Here is a 12952-nt window from a genome sequence, read left to right as displayed (position 1 = left end):
CACTTCTGACAAGTTTACAATGTAAACTACCGAGGTATGAACACTTCTGATAGTTAACAAGGTACAACTACCGAGGTATGAACACCTCAGACAAGTTTACAATGTTTACTACCGAGGTAACAAGGTACAACTACTGAGGTATGAACACTTCTGACAAGTTTACAATGTATACTACCGAGGTATGAACACTTCTGATAGTTAACAAGGTACAACTACCGAGGTATGAACACTTCTGACAAGTTTACAATGTAAACTACCGAGGTATGAACACTTCTGATAGTTAACAAGGTACAACTACCGAGGTATGAACACCTCAGACAAGTTTACAATGTTTACTACCGAGGTAAGAACACTAGTACTTCTGACAAGTTTACAATGTATACTACCGGGGTATGAACACTTCTGACAAGTTTACAATGTATACTACCGAGGTATGAACACTTCTGACAAGTTTGCAATGTATACTACCGAGGTATGAATACTTCTGACAAGTTTACAATGTATACTACCGAGGTATGAACATTATTACTTCTGGCAAGTCTTCTGTATGTAGGAAATCAGGTGGACAACCGTGTAGAGGCTTGTCCAACTCCTTCAGATATTTCCTGGAAATAAGTGATGGCATGACTATCAGTAAATAAATCACAATAGTCACTCCTGAGTCACTGGTCACCAGCGGATAGATTCTACATCAAATTTAAAATCGGAGAGCTTCCGGGGGCTGGGCCCCATAAGGCTTTGCCTTGGACCCATGGCCACTAGGGGTCTCAAGACGGCCCCAACCTCTTGACTTTAATATGCGCTCCTCCCCCCCCCCCCCAACCAAAATCCTGTATCCGCCCCTGTTATATGCAAGACAGTAAGAAAAAAAATACATTATATCTCAAGATTTTATTTACTGAAACAAAAATGGCATCGTATAATTTCAGTGCGGAACTTAAACTGCAATAGTCGCATGAAGGAGTTCACTGATACTGAACTAGTAGTTCCGTGCATAATTCATGTGAAATGGAATTACAAATCTGTGACAATAAAGCTATTGCATTCAAAGCTTATTTTTGTCGATATATTCATTTCCATAAACAGTTGCAGATCAAATACAATACAGCATTGAAGTTAAACCTGTATAACCTATGAAGAATATAAGCCTACTTGAGACCTTTCATGTAGAGATGTGTGGTAAAAAACATGTACTGTATATAATGAACTGTTTCATATCTTTCAAAAACAGAAAAAGAAAAAGAAGTTATGATTTCATAGAGGCAAAAAGAGGTTTTTTCACCCATTAAGCCATCTTCTCGATGGTGTATAATATAACATAGACTATTGCTACTCGAAAACTGAACTAAACCCTTCCAGAAATCACTTTTAAATTGCTAAGTTGTACCATTTTTGATAACCTGATGTTCACATTATAAGATTGACAGCTGTTTTCAGCCTCATTACATCTAAATCAAACGTGACTGCCATCCTGAGATTTCTTATAAAATCCCTGGAATTATGGAACCCTCTAGGAAAGAAAGACAGTATGACCATGCATCATATATAGCCTTGAGAAGTTTTCACGCTTGTTCCAGGCATCTCTTCTTGTGAAGGATTCCTGAATTATTTGGAGCGAAGAAACCATTTACTCTGTTCTAATACATCATCTTGTTTACATGTCCAGTACTGGAGTTTCTTCAGATATGATATCCTTACAACTGACTTTAATCAAATAAACTTGCATGTGTCAGAGTTCACCTTTTATCAAATTCAAGTTAATTCTTATTTTGGAACAGGACTGAACAGCCATGACAAGATAACCTTACCAGTATGTAACTAGAACTATCTCTACTAATAAACTCAAAATTGAATTTAAGTCAACATCAAATAATCTCAAAATTTTGAGAAAAGAGCAACCTCAATGTGTACCATAATTAATCAACAATGCTAACTGAGATCAGGTACAGAAAGCAAACTGATTTTACCTAATTTACAACCATAGACAATGAGAAAATCATTCAGCTACTCTGGAGTTGTGTCGTTGAATAATCTTCCCCTTCATATAACAAAATCTACATTCCTTGTAACTTTTAAGTAAAAGTTAAAAAATTATTTCCTTTCAAGCTTTAATATTTTAAACACATACATTACCAACTTACAATAATGATTGTACTTTTATCTGTACAGTATGTACTGGTAATGTCATTAATTTCACTTGTGTCCATCGTTTCCATATCAATTTTGATTGTCATGTTATGTATTTTATTGATTCAAATCAATTTATTTGTGTTTTAATGAGGGACATTTAGAAGATTAGCTCCATGCTAAATATGTCACCCTCAGTAAATAAAGTATTATCAATCAAGAAATGTGCTTAAAGTTGGATTTGACATCCAATTAACATCTACATACCGTAGAAGCTTAAAATAATATTTAAAAAGTCCATCAAACACTTTAACAGTTAAAAAGAAAACATCCATTTTGATGACTGTTTGTAAAGATAAATCGTAGTAAACCATATCACCTTCTTATGTTACAGTATTACTTGGATACATAAACTAACAATGTGACTGCTGGGTTTACTTTTCCTGTCCTTTCATCATTTTTTTGGTTTTTATTTTCTCCCTTGTAATCCAATTATGAATGGTGTTTTTTATTTTCTTCCACTCCAATTTCTTCAGGCAGCTATGAGCAGCAATTGCTTTGTCACATTCATTCCTTTTGAGCTCCTTGCGAAGCTTGACATTTTCCTGAAAAACCTGCCTCAGGCATTCTTCTTGACTCTTGTTCAACTTGATTTGCCCTGTTAAAGACAAACACAACTCTTTTGTTTTCAATTTTAAAGGAAACATGTATAAAGCTATTCATGGTATTTTGCTTATGTTTCTTAATATAATGTTTCAAATACATTTGATTGTAGTACAATAAGAATGCAATTCAATATATGAAGCAGCAATGAGGTTTTTATTTTACATGTATTTATGACCTACATGTATATTGGATTTTAATAGACAGAGCAATGCTATATGTCCCTGATACAAGAATCTTGCATGGTAATATAAACAATGGTAATAAATACACAGTTATAATATATCTAATATAAATCAATTTGATTTATGATAATGGTCCTGCCTCACTAACACATAGTATGTTGTCTAGACTGGACCCTGTGCAAACTGGAAAACTGTCCATACCAAAAGTATATGATCCAGGCCAGCATATTTCTCAAAAAGATTATGATAAAGTACCCTGGTACTTACAGCTTGCTTAATAAGAAAATTGTCTACTTTGAAAACCAGACTTATTTTAGAAAACTATAAAATGTTTGATACAAAAAAAACTTGTCACACTGGCAACCATTCCTCCCCCCCCTAACATATAAGAATTCCATCCATTCACCCTTTTTGTGCCAAAAATTGCGATGTCAATACTGACTGATACAGAGAATCTAAGGGGAATTTACCTATATTGGTATATCGAGATATTTGACAACTGTTCCCTTTCCTGTAACATGAATACTTAATACACAATTATAACCCAGAGAGATCTATGAAATTTAAGACAGATCCCTTTGGTAATTTCTGAGAAAAACAGTAACAATCTTTAATTATCAAAATCCAAAATGGCTGCATGTTGGCTATCTCGTTGACAGATTGTTATATACACAACTTCAATCAATGGAGTGCCTATATATGAAATTTGAGACAGATCCTTTTGGTACTATCTGAGAACTAGCAATTTAACAAATTTCAACTATCACAATTCATGATGACTGCCTGTCGGCCATCTTGTTGTCCGATTCATCCCATATCGCAATATGAAACACTAGGAAACAAAGGAAACCTACATATTAAATTTGAGACAAATCCATTCAGTACTTTCTGAGAAAATAGCAGTAACAATCATCAACTATTAAAATCCAGGATGGCTGCCCATTGGCTATTTTTGTTGACAGATAGTTCCAAAATGCAATATGCATAACTATATTCATAATAATGAATTTGTGACAGATCCCTTCTGAATCAGTACTTTCTGAGTAATAGCGAGAACAATCTTTAACCATCAAATATACAAAGATAGTTGGAATATGCACAACTAGAGTCCTAGGGAAAGCTATTATAATTTTAGAAAGATTCAGTACTTTTGAGAAATAACGATAACAAGAATTGTTAATGGACGGAAGGAAGGATGGACGGATGAAAAGTGTTTTAAATAGCACATTATCTGATGATAGTGGGATAAAAAAGGAAACAAACATATATCGTAAATAGGTTCAACTGAGTGCTACACACCATTTATAAGTGAAAGACCAATCTTCTTGCAATTTAAGAATCATGATGAATCATTTCGCAAGAGAAAATAAAGAGCATTTGGAATGTATTTGATCTCAGTTTATCACAGGACCTAGTTTCTTTTTTTCTATGCTATATTTAGATGAATTATATAAATAAGTTTGTATTCTCTATAAACTGGAAACTTGCATTAACTGGACAATGGACAAGGTAATTCTGACATCTGGTTTAGACAAACTACACTACACAATATCATGAATAAACAATTACAGTTCATACAATGTTGAAACAAACCTTTCCGAGTGGAATGATGTGATCTTTCAGAAAGACTACTTTCCTTTGCAGATTTAGATCTCTTAGCAGAACATGATCCCTCAGTTTGATTTGATCTCTTCAGAGGATTAGGATTTGCTGGAATATATAAAATATTCGCTGGAATATATAAAAGTAAAGAAAATTCTAGATATTGCCACACAAATAGTATTTTTTTTAGACCAAGCACCTTTGATCAGATGCCATAGAAAATTTCAGGTTTGTAATGATCTTTGAAGTTAGGTGTCAAAAGATAGCTTCTTGCAAAGAAAAACATCACTTATAATTTCTAGAATTATAAAAACAATATGTTTATGTGATGATTTAGAGCTTTCAAAACTATAATATGCAATATTTTCCTTAACGTTGCAAGGATATTTTGTTACCTATAATATATATCAAAGAATACTTAGTGTTTCTATGTAAGCCTATAGAAACCTTCAATTAACAATTACATTTCTTACCATCAATTGGATGGTTTTCCATGTCATTATCACTGGATTCAGACTGTTCAAGTTCAATACCATGCAGTAACTCATCGCCACCTTCAGGTTGATCATCAAGCTCCAAGTCTATAAACCAATACACAAAGTTTAATGTCCCTATAAAATTTGGTTCATGTGAATTATTTTCTTCAAAAAACAAATTATACTCATATGAATGTTTACATTACTACATAGTGCTTATGCACTTTCAATTTGTCTAGACCCTTGATATTTGAAATTATATGAGTCAGAGTGACAGCCACACACAAGAGAATGATTTTAACAAGTTGTCTATGACTTGTTTTGCATTTGTTACTGATCAGCTAAATTTAAACTTTCATTTATAAATCATGATGTCGGAAAATTCTGACGAAACTCGATTACCGATTTCTTACTCTATTAATTGGTCAAACACCTCAAACCAACGATACTCGACTAACTCCATTAATCGGAACACCACTATTAGACATATTTGAAATAACAGAATGAATGGAAACTAAAACTGTAAATGTTTTCCATGAGTATATCATTAAAAACTGATAGACAGCTGCAGGTTGAAGATCAGTGTACTATATGTGTACGGTATATAAACACATTTACGATATGGTCCACAACAATTGGTCTTTGCCTAGGATATGTCACAAATAATTTCGTTATGTATCTACCTTCATCAACTTGAATTTCTTCAATGGATTTCCCGCTGTATCTGGCAACATCTCCATTATCAAATGCTGTCAGTAACCTTCCCATTCTTGCAACCTGTAAGGTTTCCTGTGGTAGCCTGTAGAATGACCTATGAACCGCTATGTCATGCCCTAAAAAAACCAGCAATGTTTTCCAAGTCATTTTTTGTCAGGTTCAAAACCTGGCTTACAGTTGCCACATGCTTACGAAGTTGGGTGCTTGTAAGGTTTTCAGGCACCGTAAGTTTTGCTTCTCTACCAAAGCGTCTGAGGCAGTCGGCACTTCTGATTGGATTGAGGGAGTCAAATGATGACCTAGGGAAAACGTACTTGTTATCTACATGAACACCAGCAGCATCTCTGTATTTCATAAGACATTCTATGCTTTTCTGAAGGGTGGTAGTCAACAGGACCGGAACAATGCGTCCCCTTTTTCCTCGAATTTCTACTCTTTCAAAGGTAGAGCATAGGGCTTTTTCCATTGGGCTTAATGATTCCTCAATGTCTTTCAGACAACTTCCGGATTTCTGCCTTTCTTGGTAATCTTTTAGGGTGATCCTTTCTGCCTCACCCCCTCGTCTCCTGTTGAACAGCACAAGCCGAGCTAATGTTACTTGGTTCAAGGTATTCCAAGTTTCTTTTGTGAAGGTTTTTTTCAGGCTTTCTGTTAGGTTACTACTCTTTTCTTTCAGGTATTCCTGAACTTTTTTTATGTCCTCTGTCAATGGCAAAAGTTGTCCTTTGTTCATCTTTGCTGTGCTCAATGTTTGAAGGGCCATGCCAGATACAGAATCTGTCCACTCCATTTCACACAATGACAGAAAAGCATCAGATTTTGATCCCAAAGATGTGTCTTCTGTCATCAAAGCATTTGCTTTCTGGATCATGGCACACTTCTTCAACAGATGACCTATCTTTAGAGCAAGGGATGGATTTGAGAATTTGTTTTCACTGCAACTGTATCCACAAAGATGTCTAGTTGATTTAAGAACTGTGGGAAATTTTTCTGGTTTTAGTACATCCGCAAGAGAGTTAATGTCTGTGTCAACTTCCCGTGCACTTAATAGGAAACGTCCTAACTCCCTCATTTTCTGACTTACATACACAAACAGATGCGGTAAGTGTCCATGCTTTTGGAAAAGTTTCTCTCCTAGGCGAATTATTGTGGCATCATTGCGCACAACTTGTGTAACTTTGTCAGCTTTCATATGGCCAATGACCTTTTTCTGCAAAGCGTCACAGACATCTACTGAAGCAGGAAGCAAGAGATTAGCCTCTGACCTCAAATGCTTCATATGTGTATCATTTTTTCTGAGTGAGCACACCCTCCTATGTCTCCAAAGATTAGATTTCAGAAAAAAACCAAGACAATCCTCACATGGTAAGTAGTCCTCTGGTGAGAGTTTATTATCCTCATTCCTTGTCCAAGTTACAAATATTCCACTTCCAGTTTTTAACACATCTGTGTTGTGATGATAGTCCCCACTATTTCGTAACTTCAATAAACCTAGCCTTCTTTCTTCCGACTTCACAGGATATGATAAGATCCTCTGGACTTCAGTTTCATTTTTGTGCGGTCCAAAGTAGTGCTTAGTGATATTAGTATAGCCCTCATGACAGTATAAACAAAAATGTTTTTTATCCCAAACTCGCACACCATCCTTATTATTTGAGTTTTGAACAAGTAAGCCATTACTACTTGGATCTTTTTTCTGAATTTTGGTGTTATGCAAAGCAGTAAATGGAATGATAGTCGACATTGTGTCATCATCTGAATCATCAATAACATCACTCTCCAACTCTGAAGTTGTTAAAACAAAATCTGGATCTGCATCACTATCCCCATCAAAAAAGGATTCATCATCTGATGCCTGATCCATTTCTAATTCAGGAAACAAAGGTTGGTCGAAGTCTGAAAAATCTTCAGAGTCTGAGGACTGTTCAATGAGTGAAAACGATTTCTGATTAATATAGGAACATGAAGTCTGGCTCATGTCTGGACAGGAGGAAGTTTTCACAAAGTCTGGAGGATCTGGCTGGTTTGTGTCAACATCTGGAGGCTTAGACTGGTTTATGACAACATCTGCAGGATTTAGCTGGTTTATATCAACATCTGTAGGATCTGGCTGGTTTGTGTCAAATCTGTAAATCTGTGTTTTTCAATCGGATTGCTGGTTTGTGTCAACATCTGTAGGATTTGGCTGGTTTGTCAACATCTGTAGGATTTGGCTGGTTTGTGTCAACATCTGTAGGATCTGGCTGGTTTGTGTCAACATCTGTAGGATCTGGCTGGTTTGTGTCAACATCTGTAGGATCTGGCTGGTTTGTGTCAACATCTGTAGGATCTGGCTGGTTTGTGTCAACATCTGTAGGATTTGGCTGGTTTGTGTCAACATCTGTAGGATCCGGCTGGTTTGTGTCAACATCTTGAGGATCTGGCTGGTTTGTGTCAAAATCTGTAGGATCTGGCTGGTTTGTGTCAACATCTGTAGGATCTGGCTGGTTTGTGTCAACATCTGTAGGATCTGGCTGGTTTGTGTCAACATCTGTAGGATCTGGCTGGTTTGTGTCAACATCTGTAGGATCTGGCTGATGGTGTCAACATCTGTAGGATCTGGCTGGATGGTGTCAACATCTGTAGGATCTGGCTGGTTGGTGTCAACATCTGTAGGATCTGGCTGGATTTGTGTCAACATCTGTAGGATCTGGCTGGTTTGTGTCAACATCTGTAGGATCTGGCTGGTTTGTGTCAACATCTGTAGGATCTGGCTGGATGGTGTCAACATCTGTAGGATCTGGTAGTGTCAACATCTGTAGGATCTGGTGGATGGTGTCAACATCTGTAGGATCTGGCTGTGTAACATTGGGATGGTGTCAACATCTGTAGGATCTGGCTGGATGGTAACATCTGGGATCTGTGGTTTGTGTCAACATCTGTAGGATCTGGCTGGTGTAACATCTGTAGTCTGGCTGGTTTGTGTCAACATCTGTAGGATCTGGCTGGATGGTGTCAACATCTGTAGGATCTGGCTGGTTGTGTCAACATCTGTAGGATCTGGCTGGATGGTGTCAACATCTGTGGTCAACATCTGTAGGATCTGGCTGGTTGGTGTCAACATCTGTAGGATCTGGCTGGTTGGTGTCAACATCTGTAGGATCTGGCTGGTTTGTGTCAACATCTGTAGGATCTGGCTGGTTGTGTCAACATCTGTAGGATCTGGCTGGATCAACTCTGTAGGATCTGGCAACATCTGAGTCTTGTGTCAACATCTGTAGGATCACTGGTTGGTGTCAACATCTGTAGGATCTGGCTGGATGGTATGTAGGATCTGGTGTCAACATCTGTAGGATCTGGCTGGTGTGTCAACATCTGTAGGATCTGGCTGGCAACATCTGTAGGTCTGGTGGTTTGTGTCAACATCTGTAGGATCTGGCTGGTTGGTGTGTAGGATCTGGCTGGATGGTGTCAACATCTGTAGGATCTGGCTGGTTGTGTCAACATCTGTAGGATCTGGTGGATGGTGTCAACATCTGGGATCTGGCTGGTTGTGTCAACATCTGTAGGATCTGGCTGGTTGGTGTCAACATCTGTAGGATCTGGCTGGATGGTGTCAACATCTGTAGGATCTGGCTGGTTGTGTCAACATCTGGTTAACATCTGTAGGATCTGGCTGGATGTGTCAACATCTGTAGGATCTGGCTGGTTGGTGTAACATCTGTAGGATCTGGTGGTGTGTCAACATCTGTGGTTGCGGATGTGTCAGTAGATCTGGCTGGTTGGTTCAACATCTGTAGGATCTGGCTGGATGGTGTCAACATCTTGAGGATCTGGCTGGTTTGTGTCAACATCTGTAGGATCTGGCTGGTTGGTGTTACATCTGTAGGATCTGGCTGGATGGTGTCAACATCTTGAGGATCTGGCTGGTTTGTGTGTCAACATCTGTAGGATTCGTCTGATGCGTGTCAACATATGAAGAATATGGCTGTTTTATGTCAACATCTGGTGGAATTGGCTGGTTTGTCTCTGTACACCCTGTAACATCAAGATATACTACAATAGTAATTGTCCAATTTTGAAGCTGTCCTTATAAAGTTTTTGCTTTATTCATTGTATTTATTGCCTTTTTTAATCACCAAAGCATTGCTAAATATTCCTTTCAGTTGTGAAATCTGTATCTATTTGTAGCCCTGTTTTTTTTCATCAAATTTTTCACTTTCCAGTGAGTTTATCGATGAAGTATTTTGGATGTAACCGATAAAGATATGATCATTGTCTAGGGCACAATATAGGAAATTATTGTTTTTACATATAATGTGAAGATAGAATTGAAGTTGGCAGAGGGAAAAGTCGGCTTATGTCTTCAACAATACGCTGGTACATTGATATGTATACAACCTATATTTAAAGATAATTTATCCTACCTCTTTGTTGAAGCATCATCATATCCCTCCTATATGTTTTCTTATATTCTGCAGACAATTTCACTGCAAGTTAAATAGAAATCAGTGCAATAATGATATCACAGTGATTATAATACCTAATCTACATATGATTAGCATTGAATGAGATGTTCTTTTAAATGTGCAGTTCACTTTAATAATATGCCATGTCTTTTTATTTTCAAACTTAAATATGATAATGAAAATTATCACTTTGCTTAAACAATTTCATAGTATACAATTTCTGTAAAGTATATGATATGCTTTGTCAAAAAACATACGTAAAGACCTCTTGATCCTAGGATCATCTTCAGATGACGGCATTGGACACCAATTACCCTTTGTCAATGGTATGCTACAAGGCAAAGGGGAGAGATATGAAAACTGCTGTATTTTAAGATTCAGGTTAAAACAGCAACAAAAGGAAACAGAAAAACTTAGGATAGTGATCTAGTTCGTTTACAGTGTTCCTGCCATTTTTGACTAGATGTTGATGAGAACAAACAGGGACTTTAATGAGATCACAATTAATAATTTATTAATAGTTGGTAATAACATAAGAAACTTGATTTAAAAGTTATTTACATCATATCATCTATATTCAGTATTAATAAGCATGCTTACCTAACCTCATCTTCCTCATTGAGGAAAGTTCCACATGTACCTCCATCAATCACATACCCCGGCCACCAGATGCCACCATTTATTTTGATCAGTATCTCACCTACATATACAGCTACAGGTTCATGTATAGCTGAAAAAAAAGAAGTTATATTGTTTGTCATTAATGGAATTTCATTATAATGAAGTTTAATGAATGAAAAAACCAACAAACAATGATAAATCCTCAGAGTAAGGCGCTGAACATTTTTTAGCTCACCTCTCAAAAACAGAAAGAGAGAGGGGGGAGGGAGCTTATCACCCTGGCATCTGCATCCCCGTCAGCGTTGGAAATGCCCAGGTTAAGGTTTTGGTGCAAGTGTTGAAATACTGTTATTTGAAACAACTGACATTGAAATCAATAGTAATTTTGGTATATATATAATTATAGTGATAGATATGGAAAATCATTTTAAGGAAGAAAATGCTGGATTTTGAGAATTTCAAGACTAAAGAGGTCCACTGAAATGGCTAAGTTAAGACTTTGGTGTAAGTGGAGGGGCGAGCTTGTTATAAAACATTCTAAAGAGCTGAAAGCTTAAGTAAGTCTTTATACAATCCATTTGAAAGCAGAAGTGTTCATGTAACACATCTAAGTTAAAGTTCACGTTCATTGACTTATATGTGTAAAATTAAAATGGATCGTGACACAGTTAATACATTTATTTTATTTATTGGTTTTGCTTATCTTCCACAAACTAAATATACATGTAGCTAGTTTGGAACCCTGCAATTACAACCTTACACATGCTGGATAGTGTCATACCAGCTACATATGCTCCATTCAACCATCCATTCATAATCATAGCAATGCAAGATTGAATAAGTAAATCTCTGGTACTTGAACTTATTGCAATTTTGTTTTGTTCATAACAATGTCAATGTTTTGAATAAAAAAATATATATGAATTATAAACAAAAACAAAAACATCCATCATTTTAATGTATATGTCCAATGTGGTACATGTGCTGAACATAAATGTAAACACTTAGCACCCAGTTATAAATGATCTTTCAATAAATGGTATAAAGGCACTGAATTAATATATATAGGCTGTATAAAAAAAAAAACAAAAAAAAACCCAGTTGATATCTAGCTATATTTTAAAATGGAATAAATGAAGAATCAAGGATGTGCACATGTCGAACTACAATAAAATAATTATTACCATTCTCCTTTTTCTTTTTTGACATTGGTCCTGTTTTTTCTTTTTCCTCCCCATCTAAATCAAGAAAAATATTACATTAAAAAAAGAAAGCAAAGTAAAGTTCCAATTAATTTAAGTGTCAAATTCAATATAGATGTATGCATACAATATGAACATTTCTGTGTACTATTTGTCAGTCCCGGTCAGTCATCTATAACGTCATGTGCGTACACATGTGTATACCTTGTGGATATATCCTACATATATAGTACTGGTATGTCACATCGTTGCGTTTTTATGAAAGGACTTCAATTTGTAGAGTAGAAACTTTTGGCACAGAGTACACCCCGACAACACACTAGACACCCTTTAAATGCTTTTATCATGGATAGGGGCATATTATATGGCATAGTTATGTTAGTCTGGTAGATCCAGGCCTCAAAGTAACATTTTAAGAAATTATACTGGTCACATGGCAAGTGACCACTGCATTTTACTTGCCAGGTGTCCAGATCAGTGTTGTCAGGATATTGAACAATGTCATGTTCAGTATGCAATATAAACATTCACCAAAACTGCTATTGCTATATATATGCATGTGCATATTTCCTTTTATAATTTGTAGTTAATTGTAAAGAGTGTTAAAAGGATAAATGAAGATTGGAAACAAATTCATTTGCAACTAATTATAAATAAATCAACCATAATGTATAAAATTTGTTTTCTGTTTAGTTATTGACAAGTAAAACCCAGTAAAATTGTCAAATGATTAAAACATCCTTAATCAATGAAATCCAGTACAAAAATAAAAGAAGCATATGAAGTTTTCTGTAATCATCAAAATAATTACTGCCGATTAACAAAAGATGAGATTTAGCTTTACTTATAATTACTGTAAAGACATGTGTATCATGTATTGATCCATGCACATATAATTGACATTTTCCCTT

The 12952-nt window shown here is 36.0% G+C and overlaps 2 protein-coding genes across 2 annotated transcripts; both read right to left on the bottom strand.

The window, feature by feature from the left end:
• Positions 1–882: 882 nt before the first annotated feature.
• LOC138311978 (uncharacterized) lies at positions 883–9005 on the bottom strand. The gene is given in 7 exon segments (XM_069253088.1): positions 883–2785; positions 4569–4685; positions 5051–5158; positions 5737–5886; positions 5888–7880; positions 7969–8300; positions 8687–9005. Coding segments are annotated over 7 exon segments (3243 nt in total). The 3' UTR covers positions 883–2561.
• A 621-nt stretch (positions 9006–9626) lies between these two features.
• Positions 9627–12104, bottom strand: LOC138311977 (uncharacterized). The gene is made up of 5 exons (XM_069253087.1): positions 12024–12104; positions 10819–10948; positions 10476–10549; positions 10177–10239; positions 9627–9787 (listed from the first exon to the last, which is right to left on the bottom strand). Exons 1-5 carry the CDS (start codon positions 12046–12048, stop codon positions 9627–9629), a joined length of 453 nt encoding a protein of 150 aa, XP_069109188.1. The 5' UTR covers positions 12049–12104.
• Positions 12105–12952: the final 848 nt, after the last annotated feature.

Source organism: Argopecten irradians, unplaced genomic scaffold (genome assembly GCF_041381155.1).
Source record: "Argopecten irradians isolate NY unplaced genomic scaffold, Ai_NY scaffold_0172, whole genome shotgun sequence".
Classification (NCBI taxonomy): domain Eukaryota; kingdom Metazoa; phylum Mollusca; class Bivalvia; order Pectinida; family Pectinidae; genus Argopecten; species Argopecten irradians.
Note: the sequence above shows the minus strand (reverse complement) of the source record. Positions and strands in the feature narration are given on the sequence as shown.

Excerpts from the sequence above, each read along its gene's own strand:
- LOC138311977 (XM_069253087.1), bottom strand. The coding sequence starts at position 12,048 with ATGTCAAAAAAGAAAAAGGAGAATG. Across the intron at positions 10,949-12,023 it reads AAAAAAGAAAAAGGAGAATG|CTATACATGAACCTGTAGCT; the intron begins GTAATAATTATT and ends CTTTTTTTTCAG. Across the intron at positions 10,550-10,818 it reads AATGAGGAAGATGAGGTTAG|CATACCATTGACAAAGGGTA; the intron begins GTAAGCATGCTT and ends TTTGCCTTGTAG.